The 14,336-nt window shown below is 40.4% G+C and overlaps 1 protein-coding gene across 6 annotated transcripts in view; it reads left to right on the forward strand.

The window, feature by feature from the left end:
- GPHN (gephyrin) overlaps positions 1-14,336 on the forward strand; it is a 907,672-nt gene that overhangs the window by 581,538 nt on the left and 311,798 nt on the right. For all 6 annotated transcript variants that reach the window (XM_030213888.1, XM_030213889.1, XM_030213891.1 and 3 more), the window contains one exon: positions 5,166-5,300. In XM_030213888.1, coding sequence (XP_030069748.1) covers positions 5,166-5,300 — 135 coding nt within the window. The remainder of the gene's footprint in view (positions 1-5,165; positions 5,301-14,336) is intronic.

Here is a 14,336-nt window from a genome sequence, read left to right on the forward strand (position 1 = left end):
GTGGGAAAGCGCGGGGTACAAATGTAACAAAAATAAATAAAATAAATAAATATTCTGTAGCTTGCATGAGCAATTTTGCATGCAGCCAAAATTGTGCACCCAAATTTATAGAATTATTGTTTTTTTCTAAACTTCTATACCACTTTACTGACTTAGGGCCCTGTTTACTAAGGTGCACTAGTGTTTTTAGCACGTGCTAAAAATTAGCACGCGCTAACGTGAGAGACATCCATAGGAATATACGTGTGTCTTTAGCGTTAGCGTGCACTAATTTCTAGCTCGCGCTATAAACACTAGCACACCTACAGCACGGCTTAATAAACAGGGCCCCAAGTGGTTTACAATTCTATAACTATGTGCTTGTAATTACCCACACCATGTGCACACAAGTGTTGAGATAATTGGTACTTTATGTTCATTTAACTCAGAGGGGTTGTATACATGTGGGTGCAGCATGGGCTGGACATAGCCATATCTCCTATTTACATATGTAACTTATAGACTATTGTAAGTCACATGCATGACATGTAACACTTAGGCACACCCCATTATGCCTGCCATTGACTTGGCATAGGTGAGCATGCCTAATGTGCACACACATGTGGTTTTACACTTGTATTCTATAGTGGCATCTGTGTACATAGCTGCTGTTATAAAATCAGTGCTCAGCACACGCCATCAGAGTGCTAACATAGTTCTAATGGGTAACAGAGATAGCGGAGGTTTAAGTGACTTGCTTGAGATGACAGGGAGTAGTATTGGGAATGAACCCTAGTTTCTCTGGTTCTCAATCCACACTGCTGTAACCAATAGGCCACTTCCTCCTCCCTCCCTATAAAACTCCTGAGTGGAGTGGAACTGGTAAACACAAATCAGTTGTTTTCTCTTTAAAAAGTATAAAAACTAGGGGACTCTCCATGGAGTTACATGATAATACATATCATCAGAAAATATTTTTTCACTCAACATATAGTTAAGCTCTGAAACTGCTGGAGCAAGTGGTAAAAGCAGTTAATGTGGCTGGATTTAAAAAAGGTTTGGAGAAATTACTGAAGGAAAAGTCCATGAACCATTAATAAGACAGACCTGGGAAAAGCCACTGCTTGTCCCTGGGTTTAAGATACATGGAGGCCCTTTTACTAAGCCGCATAGGCGCCTATACATGCCCAACGCTCATCACTTTGAGTTATCACCCGACTACCATGTGGCCCTTGCAGTAATTTCATTTTTGAAGTGCGTCTGCTACGCACGCTGGGCGGTAATCGGCATTTTAGGTGCATAGACCATTACTGCCCGGTTACTACATGAGACCTTACCACTAGTTAATGGCAGGCAGTAAGGTCTCAGACCCAAAATGGACGCATCGCAATTTTCATTTTGCTGCATGTCCATTTTCGACAAACATTTTTAAAAGGTATTTTTTACAGGTGCGCTGAAAAATGATTCTGTGTGCACCCAAAACATGCGTCTACACTACCGCAGGCCATTTTTCAGTGCACCTTTGTAAAAGGGCCCCATGGAATCTTGTTACTTTTTGGGACTCTGCCAGCTACGTGCGACCTGGACTAGCCACTGATAGAAACAGGATACTGGGCTAGATGGACCCTAAACGCCAACAGGAATGTCTCTTCCATAGCCAATTTGTGTGCATAAATGACTATAAAACTCTCAGTTATATGAAAGACTATAAAGCATACCCCATGTGTATCATTTCAGCGTAGTGTATTTTGTTCTTAGTGGAAAGAAGGTAAATGTTTTTTTCCTACATTACAGATATAGCCATAGGATATATCCAGCACTATGCTTAATTGCAACAGGAGACTGCACCTTCCCTGCCAACATTACTTCTGAAGTATTGGTCAGCAAAATGCTTAGGGCCTAATTCTATGAAGGTTATGCTTCTAAATTAGGAGCATAATCTATTTTGGAGCATAGAGTATGCTCGTAATTATAGCTATGTAATGCAAGGTTCCACGTTAGGAGTCACCGTCCAAGAAAGGAATCTCGGCGGCGGCAGCGGCGTTGATAATACGTTGAAACCCTTATTCAGTGTGCTGCGGCAGCTAAAAAAGCAAATAGAATGTTAGGTATTATTAGGAAAGGAATGGAAAACAAAAACGAGGATGTTATAATGCCTTTTTAACATATTTATAAATGACCTGGAGATGGGAGTAACTAGTGAGGTAATTAAATTTGATGATGACACAAAGTTATTCAAAGTAGTGAAATCGCGGGAGGATTATGAAAAAATTACAAGAGGACCTTACGAGACTGGGAGACTGGGTGTCTAAATGGCAGATGACGTTTAATGTGAGCAAGTGCAAAGTGATGCATGTGGGAAAGAGGAACCCGAATTATAGCTACGTCTTGCAAGGTTCCACGTTAGGAGTCACCAATCAAGAAAGGGATCTAGGTGTCATCATTGATGATACGTTGAAACCTTCTGCTCAGTGTGCTGTGGCGGCTAAGAAAGCAAATAGAATGTTAGGTATTATTAGGAAAGGAATGGAAAACAAAAGTGAGGACATTATAATGCCTTTGTATCGCTCCATGATGCGACAGCACCTCGATTATTGTGTTCAATTCTGGTTGCCACATCTCAAAAAAGATATAGTGGAATTAGAAAAGGTATAGAGAAGGGCAACGAAAATGATAAAGGGGATGGGACGACTTCCCTGTGAGGAAAGGCTGAAGCGGCTAGGGCTCTTCAGATTGGAGAAAAGACGGCTGAGGGGAGATATGATAGAGGTCTATAAAATAATGAGTAGAATGGAATGGGTAGACGTGAATCGTCTGTTTACTCTTTACAAAAATACTAGGGGGCATGCAATGAAGCTACAAAGTAGTACCTTTAAAACGAATCAGAGAAAAGTTTTCTTCTGTGAACATATAATTAAACTCTGGAATTCATTGCCAGGGAATGTGGTAAAGGTGGTTAGCTTAGCGGGGTTTAAAAATGTTTTGGATTGCTTCCTAAAGGAAAAGTCCATAGACCATTATTAAAATGACTTGGGGAAAATCCACTGCTTATTTCTGGGATAAGCAGCATAAAATATATTGAACTTTTTGGGGGGATCTTGCCAGGAATTTGTGACCTGGATTGGCCACTGTTGGAAACAGGATGCTGGGCTTGATGGGCCTTTGGTCTGTCCCAGTGTGGCAATACTTATGTACTTATGCTCATAAATTAGGCGCATATATTTTAGGAAAATAAATTAAGGAGCATAACCTTTATAGAATAAGGCCTTTAGTGTGTATATGTTTATGTATGTTAAAATTTATTCAGGGCAGTTTACAAACAATCTAAAATTACAAACATAAAAACAAGTAAAAGAATTCCATTATGACAGGAAAGACACAAACAAACCAAGAGCACTCAGAGCTTAAGTTAAATAATATCAGTTGAACCCCAGTCAAAAGAAAAATCACTGTTGAGGTGTTCTAAAAGCTAAAGAAAAGTAATGGGATTTGAGAAGGGATATAAATTTCTTAAATGAAGTCTTAGACCGGATAAAAAGGGGGTGGATCGTTTCAGAGTTTCAGGCCAAGAAAATATAAGGCGGTATACTGTGTAGGTTCAAGGTGAGCCAGTTTGGGTGTAGGAAGAACTAAACGGCGAGAGCCCAAGGAACACAAGTGTCTAGGGAGAGTGTATGGGTTAATCATGGAGGTGAGAAAAGAAGGAAGACCAGTGTGTTAAGTTTTATGAACCAGAGAATCTAAAAAAAAAAAAAAACCTATATGGAAAAGGCAACCAGTAAAGACATAGAAACAATGGGATGACGTGATCAAAGCTTAGCTGCACAGAAGAAATGGGCATCAGAGTTGTGAAGCGTCTTGAGTCCTCTTAGCTGAGAGTTAGGAAGACCTGCGAAAATAGAGTTTACTGCAGTACAATGCATCATTCAGTTGCTGCATTTGTCTTGTGTGTGAAATTTTCTAGCAAAGAGAATGAATTGTAATGCCAGAAATACCAGTGTAGAATTCCTTGATATGACAAGTTCCTCTCTCTGTGTACTGTGTTAATTCTCAGAATGATTTAGGTAGAATCTCAGGAGACTATTGGTACAAAAGAAGAGCTTCTGGCAACATACCTATAACTAAACTCTCCCTTTCCCTGCTGCCTCTATCTATACTACTTGCAACAGTTCATCTTATATAGCAACCTGGCCAGTCCAGTTTTATGCCACTCACTGGTTAAGATGCATTCCCAGTTCATGTTCTTTAATGAACCAGATTTCTATTGGTTTCATACTTTATAGGACCAGCTAGGCCGTCACCTTCCAGCAGTGCCAACTGGGCCCCTGTCACATTAAGGAGAACTGCTTTTCTCCAGCACAGTTGAATCCAGTGCACGCCATGCAGCCTCCTGTGATCACCCATTACTCACTAACCACTACCTTAGCCACTGCTTACTGCTCAACCACCTCTCTGCCTGCTCCAGGGTCCCCATCTGAGGGAGGGGACTTCCTGTGGCAAATGAAGAGGGGTCTGGGAGCACACAGTGATCTGTTAGATTTGGCTCACTGGCTTGTTAAACTACCAGAAAATAATCTTTTAATTAAATCTTTGGGGAAGAGGGTTTGCAGTTCATGGAAATATTACAAGGACTCTGAATTTCTTCTGAGACTTCAATCTGTTTTGGCTAGTGTTTGTTCATACATATTTGTAAGAGAGGAGGGAAGATTGGCAGGAATAATTTTAAACTAGTGGTCCAAGTTTAATCAGCTGTTTTGCATCTCTGGCTACTTAAGTCAAGCCTAATAAGAATCAGAAATATGTTGCTGCCCCCTTTGTCCATCCTGCTTCACCTTGAAAGTGGATATAAAAATTAAATATATATAAAACACGGGGAAAGAGAGAGAGGTGAATGATGAATAACTTTACACTATGGAGCCAAAGAATGCAGCTGAATAATTGGCCTGCAGCCTGAAATGTCTCTTTTAGCTGCTGAAGCTGGATTGCTAGTGCTGCTACTAGGGGACATCTTTTATGCTTTCATACCAGAACTGAGAAATCAATCATGAGCAAGATAGAAAAGCGACTGGGGGAGACAAAAAAACATAAAGCTTCTGGTTACTGCTATGGTATTTTAAGCTTAGGATCCCTTAAATGCTGTTTTTATTCAGATTAAGTTTTCCTTTCCTGTTTTTCTCTGTCTTCAGATTCCAGATTCTATCATTTCTCGTGGAGTACAAGTGCTTCCACGTGACACGGCATCCCTAAGCACCACACCTTCAGAATCGCCACGGGCCCAGGCCACGTCACGACTCTCCACAGCTTCCTGCCCAACACCGAAAGTAAGTAACTTCCTGTTGGCACCGCTCATGACATTTACTCGTATAATAACTGATTGGTATTTCTCTCCAGCTGCTGAAGGTTACTTCTCGCATAGAAGATTATCTTGCTTTATAATTATCGCTAAAAGTGATAAACGAGGTAATGGTAGTGATGTTAAATCCTACACATGGTTATACAAATCACATTTTTAGGCCAGTGGCAGAATACCAAAGGTCTGAAGTAGGATTGCTTCTCCTCTGCTGATTTAGAGCTGCAGTCCTTATCTGTTCTTAGCAAGCAAGGCTTATTACATTGAGAGCACTTGTCTGCTCTTATCTCTTAGGCTGTCAATCAGCAGTGAGAGAATGTTAACCTCTTAGATTTCTTTATTGAACAGAATGGATACTAAGGACAGTTCTTATGAAAAGTACTGCCTACTGAAAAAATTCATTAAAAGACTTTCCTAAAGGAATGTGGAAAGAGGAGTGAATTGTAAACCTATCCTGGGAGAGAGGTGAGGTGGCAATTTTTGTTTTATTGTTATCCCCCTCAAACAGTCTATAAAAGCTTTCCAAAGCACAAAGCTGTTGGTAAAATAACAGTTTTCATGGTTGCTGCCTGAAATTTTGAAAACAGGTCTGCATTGACCAAAAAGAAAGTTTTAATGCCAGCCTTCAGGATTACTATGTAGCATTTATTTTTGAATACAGGTAGAAAATACAGTGTTTTATTTTCTCATCCAGCTCAAGACCTTTTTCCCAATAACATATATGTGTTTTATATTACTGTATTGAATATAGTGCAAATAACTTTTGGGCCTGGTGATAGCTGTAAACTGTGTATGCTGTGTTATCTGCTGTAATAATCTGGTTTAAGTGGAAGGGCTTCTGAGGTCATCAAAGGTCATAAATGCATAATTAAATTGCTTGGAGCAGGTTCAAGAGCTATATTCCATCAATGGTGTATATAATTTATATGTGATATCTCTAAACACTGTTGATATGTTTTAACGAATTTATTATGTGTTAAATTTGATCTGCCGATGACATTTACAGATTATTCTCGCTACCATGATTCCAGGCGTTTGACAAGATGATATTCTTTTTATCTTGTTCTTTTCTGTCAGCAAATCAGATTACCCCAGAATGATCCTAATGAAGCTCTCTAAAGAATTCATTGACAGGTTTATAAACTGCTTGCTTGATTGTCACAAAATTAAGTGATCTTGGTGACCAGTGTAAGGTACACTTCAGAACACAATCCACTATTATTACAAGGTGACTCATTAATGCCCTTTGCTGTGTTAGTTTATTAGTTTTTCAGGACAAAATGCCACTAGTCCAGAGGTTTCTTTAATAGTATCACACTTCGAGCAACGTACACAAAGCAAATAAACACAGTAAATGAAAACAACAGAAAGTTGCTTAGCAGTTTCAGAATTAATTTTTCAGTGTGGCACCAAAAGCAATGTGCCCCTCAGAGGCACAGAAACCCTAAAACCATATCTTGAGTTCACAGTCTGAAGTAAATGAAAACGTAACTCATAGAATAGGTTCTGCAGCAGAGGTAACGTGGATCAGTATTTTTACTTTGAACAGTAAGGAGTTTGTCAACATAAAATATCAGCAGTGTTAGTTCACTTCCATTTCATTTCATTTCTCAGCATATGTAAATATTTTATATGCAAAAAACCATATGCACACAGAATTGATTTTATATATGTAAATATGACATTTCACATACAAAAATAAATTTGCCAATTAAAAAAAAAGCCCCCCCCCCTCAAAATTCCTATCTTATTTGTTTGTTTAGTTATTTATTAATTTACAACATTTGCCATCCACAATTCTGTGTAGATTACAGCAAAATATAAGCAATAATAAAACCAAATAGCATAAAACATAAGTAAAATAGATCATTTATTAATATAGCCAGACTGCCCTTTCTTTGTAGAATTAACAATATGGAAGAAGGAAAATTCCCATTGAATTGATCTCTCTTTCCATTTTCATTTCATTTATTCAGTTATTATCCATCAATATCACTAATAGTTGACACAAGTGGAGTACATCAAAGTAGCCATAAAATTAGTAGAAAATCTTAAAAACAAAACAATCAGCATACACTTAAAATAGAAACAATCAGATGCATACCCACTAAACAACAGATGCATATCTACTAAAAGCGTAGACAAAAAATATACCTTCGTTTCCTTTCTGAACTGAAGATACTCATTTTGGAGACAAATGGGCCTTTTTATTAAACCATGGGTAAAATTTCTAGTTAGTGCAGTGTAATGCAGGACTTTACTACATGGTAGGTACAAATTTAGGGTTCCTTTTACAAAGGCGCGCTGAAAAATGGCTTACGGTAGTGTAGGCACAGGTTTTGGGCGCACGCCGACCCATTTTTAAGCGTGCCTGTAAAAAAGGCCTTTTTTTTATTTTTGCCGAAAATGGACGGGCGGCAAAATGAAAATTGCCACGCGTTCATTTTGGGTCTAAGACCTTACTGCCAGCCATTAAAACATAATATATGCCATATTGGGTCAGACTAAAGATCCATCAGCTCTCTGGGTTCCAGTGGGTGCTCAACACCCCTAATATTGATTGAGCAAGCTCCTTCATTGTGTTCAAGGAGCGGTAATTTTTTTTAAAGGGAAAGAGGATGAGATTTGATATACCACCTTTCTGTGGTTACAATCAAAGAGGTTTACATATTATATACAGGTACTTATTTTGTATCCGGGGCAATGGAGGGTTAAGTGGCTTAGCCAGAGTCACAATGAGCTGCAGTGTAATGGTAATTGAACCTGGTTCTCCTGGTTCACAGGCTACTGCTATATGCTCTAACCAATAGGCAACTCCACCATTTGGCACCTCCAATCATTTTGAAATGTTGGTGCCTATGCATCAAGCCCAATATCTTAATTTTTATTGAATTATTATAGTTTGAAACCAGCCATTTTGTAGTTCAAATTTAAGCATCATATAGTTGTTCAATTTATATGCTAGACACAGCTGGCTTATACACTGTACAGTAGATTCCATAACACAAACATTAACTATAACTTCTCCTGCTTCCAACCCCCTCTCCTTCCCTTTATGAACATGTTATCAGTGATTCAAATAGTCCTGGATAGTTCTCTACCCTTCTTTCAAGCTTCTTCAACCAGTCCCCCCCCCCCCCCCCCCCCATATAGCTGTTGGTCTTTCCTTTAACATGACAGTTCTCAATCTACGCCTCCCCTGGGATATACCAGGGAAGTTTCTGCTTCCTTGCTGCAGCTAAACAATTGTAGATTATTCTTTCAGTGTTGTTATCCCCCTCCTTTAGCTCAGCATATAGTAAACATAAATCTGGCGTTTGTTATATATTTAAAACAAATATCATCTGCAATTCCTTTTTTGTTTGCATCTAACCCTCAATTGCCTCAGGTACAAACTTAGATTGTGAGCCCTCCTGGGGCAGAGAAATATCCAATGTACTAGAATGTAACTCACCTTGAGCTACTACTGAAAAAGGTGTGAGCAAAATAAAAAAATAAAAACACATTTACTGTGGGACATCCCCACCACATATGACAGCATGTACCTAACATAACAAACCTTCTCCAACAAAAAATGAGTGAACAGGAGAGTTAATATTAAGCCTAGAGGAGGTCATATACCACTTTGTTAATAGTTTTAGATTATCCTCCTTTATCTTTGCTGAGATCAACTTTTTATGAGCCTTCTTAATTATCTGCAACCACTGCTGATTATCTGTGTCTCACTGCAGGTCCATTTCCCAGTCTCCTATGCAATTAAGCTTCACAAATGTAGTTTGCCTAATTTCCTGGTAAAGCCTTGAATAGAGCCCAATATCTTACCAATCCAGGTCACTAGGATGCACCTGGCAGATCCCAAAGAAAATATCCATTCTTTGCAACTCCCTTCCATGGATAAGTGGTAACCTTATAAGTACATAAGTAATGCGATACTGGGAAAAGACCAAAGGCCCATCAAGTCCAGCATCCTGTCCCCGACAGCGGCCAATCCAGGTCAAGGGCACCTGGCAGCTTCCCAAATGTACAGACATTCTATACATGTTATTCCCGAAATTGTGGATTTTTCCCAAGTCCATTTAGTAGTGGTCTATGGACTTGTCCTTTAGGAAACCATCCAAACCCTTTTTAAACTCTGCCAAGCTAACCGCCTTCACCATGTTCTACGGCAACGAATTCCACAGTTTAATTATGCGTTGGGTGAAGAAACTTTTTCTCCTATTTGTTTTAAATGTACTACACTTTAGTTTCATCGCATGCCCCCTAGTCCTACTATTTTTGGAAAGCATGAACAGATGTTTCACATCCACCTGTTCCACTCCACTCATTATTTTATATACCTGTATCATGTCTCCCCTCAGCCGTCTCTTCTCCAAGCTGAAAAGCCCTAACCTCCTTAGTCTTTCTTCATAGGGAGATCTATGTGGCTAATAATTTCTCATGGACTTTTCTCTAAGAATTTGTCCAACTCCCTTTTAAAACCAGCTGTGCTAAATGTCTGGACCATATTTTCTGGTAACAAATTCCATAAATTGAGCATTTTTCTTGAATAAGAATATACTTTCTCCAATTTGTTTTAAATCTGCTGTCTGATAGTAGCTTGTAATCCTTCTATGAAACTACCAAGGATGAAGAGCAATCTTACACTGCATGTGAAAGATGCTCCTAGAAATCTATCACAATTGCAGAAGTATCATAGATTTGATATTCTATCAGCCACAAACTATGGTACCAAAAATAAAGCTACACATTGACTCATCTAATGTATTGAAAGTAATAGTTAGAAATGTTTTGTGTCAAGAAATAATTGCCAAAAAATTGAGTATATTTAAAAAAAAATTCAACACCTGTCAAACTTTGCAAAACGCACCATTATACCTGTGGAAAATGATGATGAACCTGTAGACCTGGCTACATATATATTTCACAGGAACTTTCTAAGGACAAGTGCTCCTTGTTGACAGTGACTTGTTCTTCAGATAGTTAGACACTGCCCTAGTGAGGACAGCTTCTGCAAATACAATCATAACTATGCTGTGGTATTTGCTATTTATGGAATCCAGATGAAGAGTTTAAAACATTTGTGAACCAAAATGATTCTCCATCAAACCATCACATCTTTTTACTTTGTATCAACTGGCCAAGCCAAGCAAATGTTATAGATCACTCAAGATTCTTGAGATGGACCATCAGTCTGCCTCAGTATGGCTATACATATGAATAAAAGTTAATAAATTGAAGTCTAATCTGGAAAAAAAGAAGTAGCTCTTTGGGTGGCTAACTCAGTTGTTCAGTATTTGAAGCAGGGACATAGCCACAGGGGTCCCAGGCACCCCTCATTCTTGGCTTAGGCCCCCTTCTCCTTCGGTATCCATGCATATACTTGTCTGCCATCTTCCCACCCCTAAACCTGTGTGGTCTGATACCTCTCTCCCTTCCCTCTTCCACACTGCCCGGCATCTCTTTCATTTCCCCCCTCCTTTGACCTTCTCTGACCTTCCTGCTGCAACAGCTCTCAAGGCAGCATTCCTGGCCCTGGAAACCTTTCTCTCTGCAGCATCCCTTCTATGTGAGAACAGGAAGTTGTGCAGAGAGAATTCTTCCAGGGCCATCAAGGGGCAAGGCTGCCTTGAGAGCTGATGCTACTGGAAGGTCGGAGAACTGCAGCAGAAGGAGGGGTCTGGGGAGGGAAGTGAATAAGACTCCGGACCACAAGGATGAGGGAAAGGAGAGAGAAACTGGACCGTGGGAAGTGAGGGCGGAAGGAGAGAAAAATGCCTGTGCGAGGAAGTGGAGGGGAGAGAAAAAGAAATGCTATATCACAGGGGGGGGGGGGGGGGGGAGAAGATATGCCAGATCACAGCAGATGGAGGGAGACGGAAGAGAGAGTTCGAATGGAGGGGGTGGGAAAGAGAGAGGTAAAGACACTGGAATCCAGGAGAGGGATAGAGATGCTTTGGTGGTGTAAACAATAAAATATCAAGTGGCATTCAAGTGGAAAAGATAAAGAATCATGATAGTATGCTGACTGGAGAAAGATTAAATGGAAACAGGAGGGAGTACTTCTTTAGCAGAGCTTGAAGTCATCCCATATCAAAAGTTTCCAACTTACACAAAACTTAGTATTTATTTGTAAGTGGTAGTTGAAGTAATATAATTGTAAGGATTGGGGGAGATTATGGAGGCAACATTGTGGACTGATAGATTCCGGGCATAAGGTAGTTGGGGCATAGGGGGTAGTTGAAGACAATAGTTTTGGGGATGGCTGTAGTTGAGAAGTTGGAGGAGGCAGGGGAGAGACGCTGGCCCTGGGTGTCAGGTGTAGGAGAAAGGGAAGGGGGGGAAGCTGGACACAGGCACAGTAACACAGGAAGATGAAAAAGTACAAGAACATAGAATGAATGACAGTATACAAGAGACTCTGGAAAGATAGAAAATGGATGGGACTGGGGAAGGAGGCAGAAGGGGAACAGAATAAAAAATAGATGACTAAGGGGGTGGGGAAGAAGGGAACAGAGTAAAAGATGGATGACACTAGGAGATGGAGGGGAAGAAGGGGGACAGTAAAAGATGGATGACACTAGGAGATGGAGGGGAAGAAGGGGGACAGTAAAAGATGGATGACACTAGGAGATGGAGGGGAAGAAGGGGGACAGAGTAGAAGATGGATGGCCTAGTAGGGAGGGGGAGAGGAAGAACAGATCAGATGACTAGGACTCGGGGGAGTGAGAGACAGCTGAGGATGACTGGGAATTGGTGATTGAATGGCAGTGTTGGGGAGCAGAGCAGTGAATTATGGATGGGAGAGATAGAGTGGGAATTTTTAAGGGATAGTAAGTACTTGACAATTAGTAGGTATGAGTTGGGGAGTATATTGATGGGTTGGGAGAATGAGTGAGGGTGTGAAATGGGGGGTAAGAGAAAGGGGATATAGTGTGAGTGACCAGAAAGAATGGAAAGAGGATGAGAGGCATTGAAAAGGAATGAGGATACTAAGGAGGGATGGGAGAGGAAGGTGATAGGTTTCTTGAATGGATGAAGTGAAAACAGAAATGGGATTAAAAAGATGGGAGGCAATGGGAGGTGGTGTAGAGGGTAAGAGAAGAATGGCCTGGAGGCAAGGGAAGGAAGGAGAGATAAGGATGGAGCTGGTGAGGAGATGAGAAGTAGTGGAGGGTAGGTTAGGGTTGAGAGGATGAGTACAGAAGATGGAAATGGGGGCCTGGGGGGAGGGACAGATGGGGCAGTGAGAGTGCTGGAGGGTATGAGAGGGAAATAGGAAAAACCAGTAGGTAGATAAGATGCGAAAAGGAGGAGATTAAGGACTAAAGGATGAGAAAAAAAAAGAGAATAAGAGTAAACTCACATTGGCAGATATAAACAAAGAGAAGATAAAAGTTAAAGAAAAAACATAAAAAGAAAGATCAGTGCCAGATAGATGTAGAGAAGGAGAGAGAAGAAATGGAAAAGCCAACCCGATTTGAAAAATAAAATGCCCAGATAACAAAGGAGGTAGGGTGACAGAAGGGAGATGCCAGGTCAGGATATGGGAGTGGAAGAGAGGGGACATACTGGTATGGAGTGGAGAAAATTCTGGCTTAGAGGAGGAGGAAAGAAAGAGGTAGGGAGGAAATGAGGATGTTGAAAATGGAGGGAGTAAGAAGACAAAAGAGGTGCTGGACATTAGATGGGGATGGGGTCAAGGACAGAGAAGAGGGTTGCTGGAGATAGCAAGAATAAGGAGATGCTGATACAGAAATGAAAGAGAAACATAGAGGGATGCTTGATACGAGGGGGAATTAGGGAGATGGGGAGAGATACTGGATAAAGGGGGTGAGAGAAAAAAATACTGGTCAGAGGAGTGAAAATAGAGGGGAGGAAGGGGAGAGGAAAAGAGAAGATGCTGGAAGAGAGGGGGAGTTAGGAAAAAGCTGAGGAATAATAAGATGAAGAATGAGAGGGCTGGGATGGCAAAGATGGAAAGCTATACATAGATGCAGTTAAATAAAGGAAGATTGACGATGAATAAAAAAGTCTGAGCAGATAGAAAAATAAATGGAGGAAAGCTGAAAGGAAAGGATCAGAGATATTTGTAGGAGAGGAAGTGAAGAAGACAGGAAGAGAGAGAGAGAAGTGGCAGATGGACTACAAACCTTGGAAAGAAAGTTAAAAAAAAAGGCAGAGGAAAACAGAAACTGGAGATTGGGATAAACTTGATCAGAAAAGAAAACAAAGCAACCAAACAGAAAAGGTAGAAAGAAGAATTTTATTTTTAATTTAGTGAATGAAAAATATCAGTTTTACAAAAATTTACACTGCTTTCTGTGTATTTTGCAAAATTCACGGTGCTGTTTCTATTTCTGTAGTGCTTCACTGCATGCAGAGGGTGACTTCTTGGGGTTTATATTTAATTTTTGTCTATTCATATTTTAAGGTTGTGGTCACTATTTGTGTTTACTGTTAGTGACTGAGGCCAGGTACTAACTACATGGAGTTTCTGTTTACTTATCCGTAATGTTTCGGTTTATTCAGTTTCCTAATAGGCATACTGATTATTTAGCTCCCAGTGCAGTACGTACTATGTTTAGTGTTCCTAGGTAGAGTCTTTGTTGTGCTGTTATGGTAAAATAGATTAGCTCTATAGATCAAAGGTTTTCAACCCAGTCAACTCAACAGCAATATTCCTGAGCCCAAGCCAGCACCTAGTATGCTTGTTTCTTATAAGCATGAGGTTAGCACGCTAATTGCTAGCTTGGGCTTAGAAATGCTGCCACTGAGGTGGCGGCATGGCATTCTGGGCCCCTGGGTGCCTTCGGATGTCTGAGAGCAGTTGACAGGGCTTGGGGATTCATGCCAGCTCAGGTATTCATATTGTGAGTTTGGGGTGGAAGAGCTGAGAGAACATTGTGCACCCTCCCAAAATTTGCTTCTGGCTATGCTACTGGTGCATCTAGACGTGGCTTTTTTGAGGGAGGTCAAAAATATTCCCATTGCAGTCATTGGTGTCGCA

Source organism: Microcaecilia unicolor, chromosome 9, assembly GCF_901765095.1.
Source record: "Microcaecilia unicolor chromosome 9, aMicUni1.1, whole genome shotgun sequence".
Taxonomy (NCBI): domain Eukaryota; kingdom Metazoa; phylum Chordata; class Amphibia; order Gymnophiona; family Siphonopidae; genus Microcaecilia; species Microcaecilia unicolor.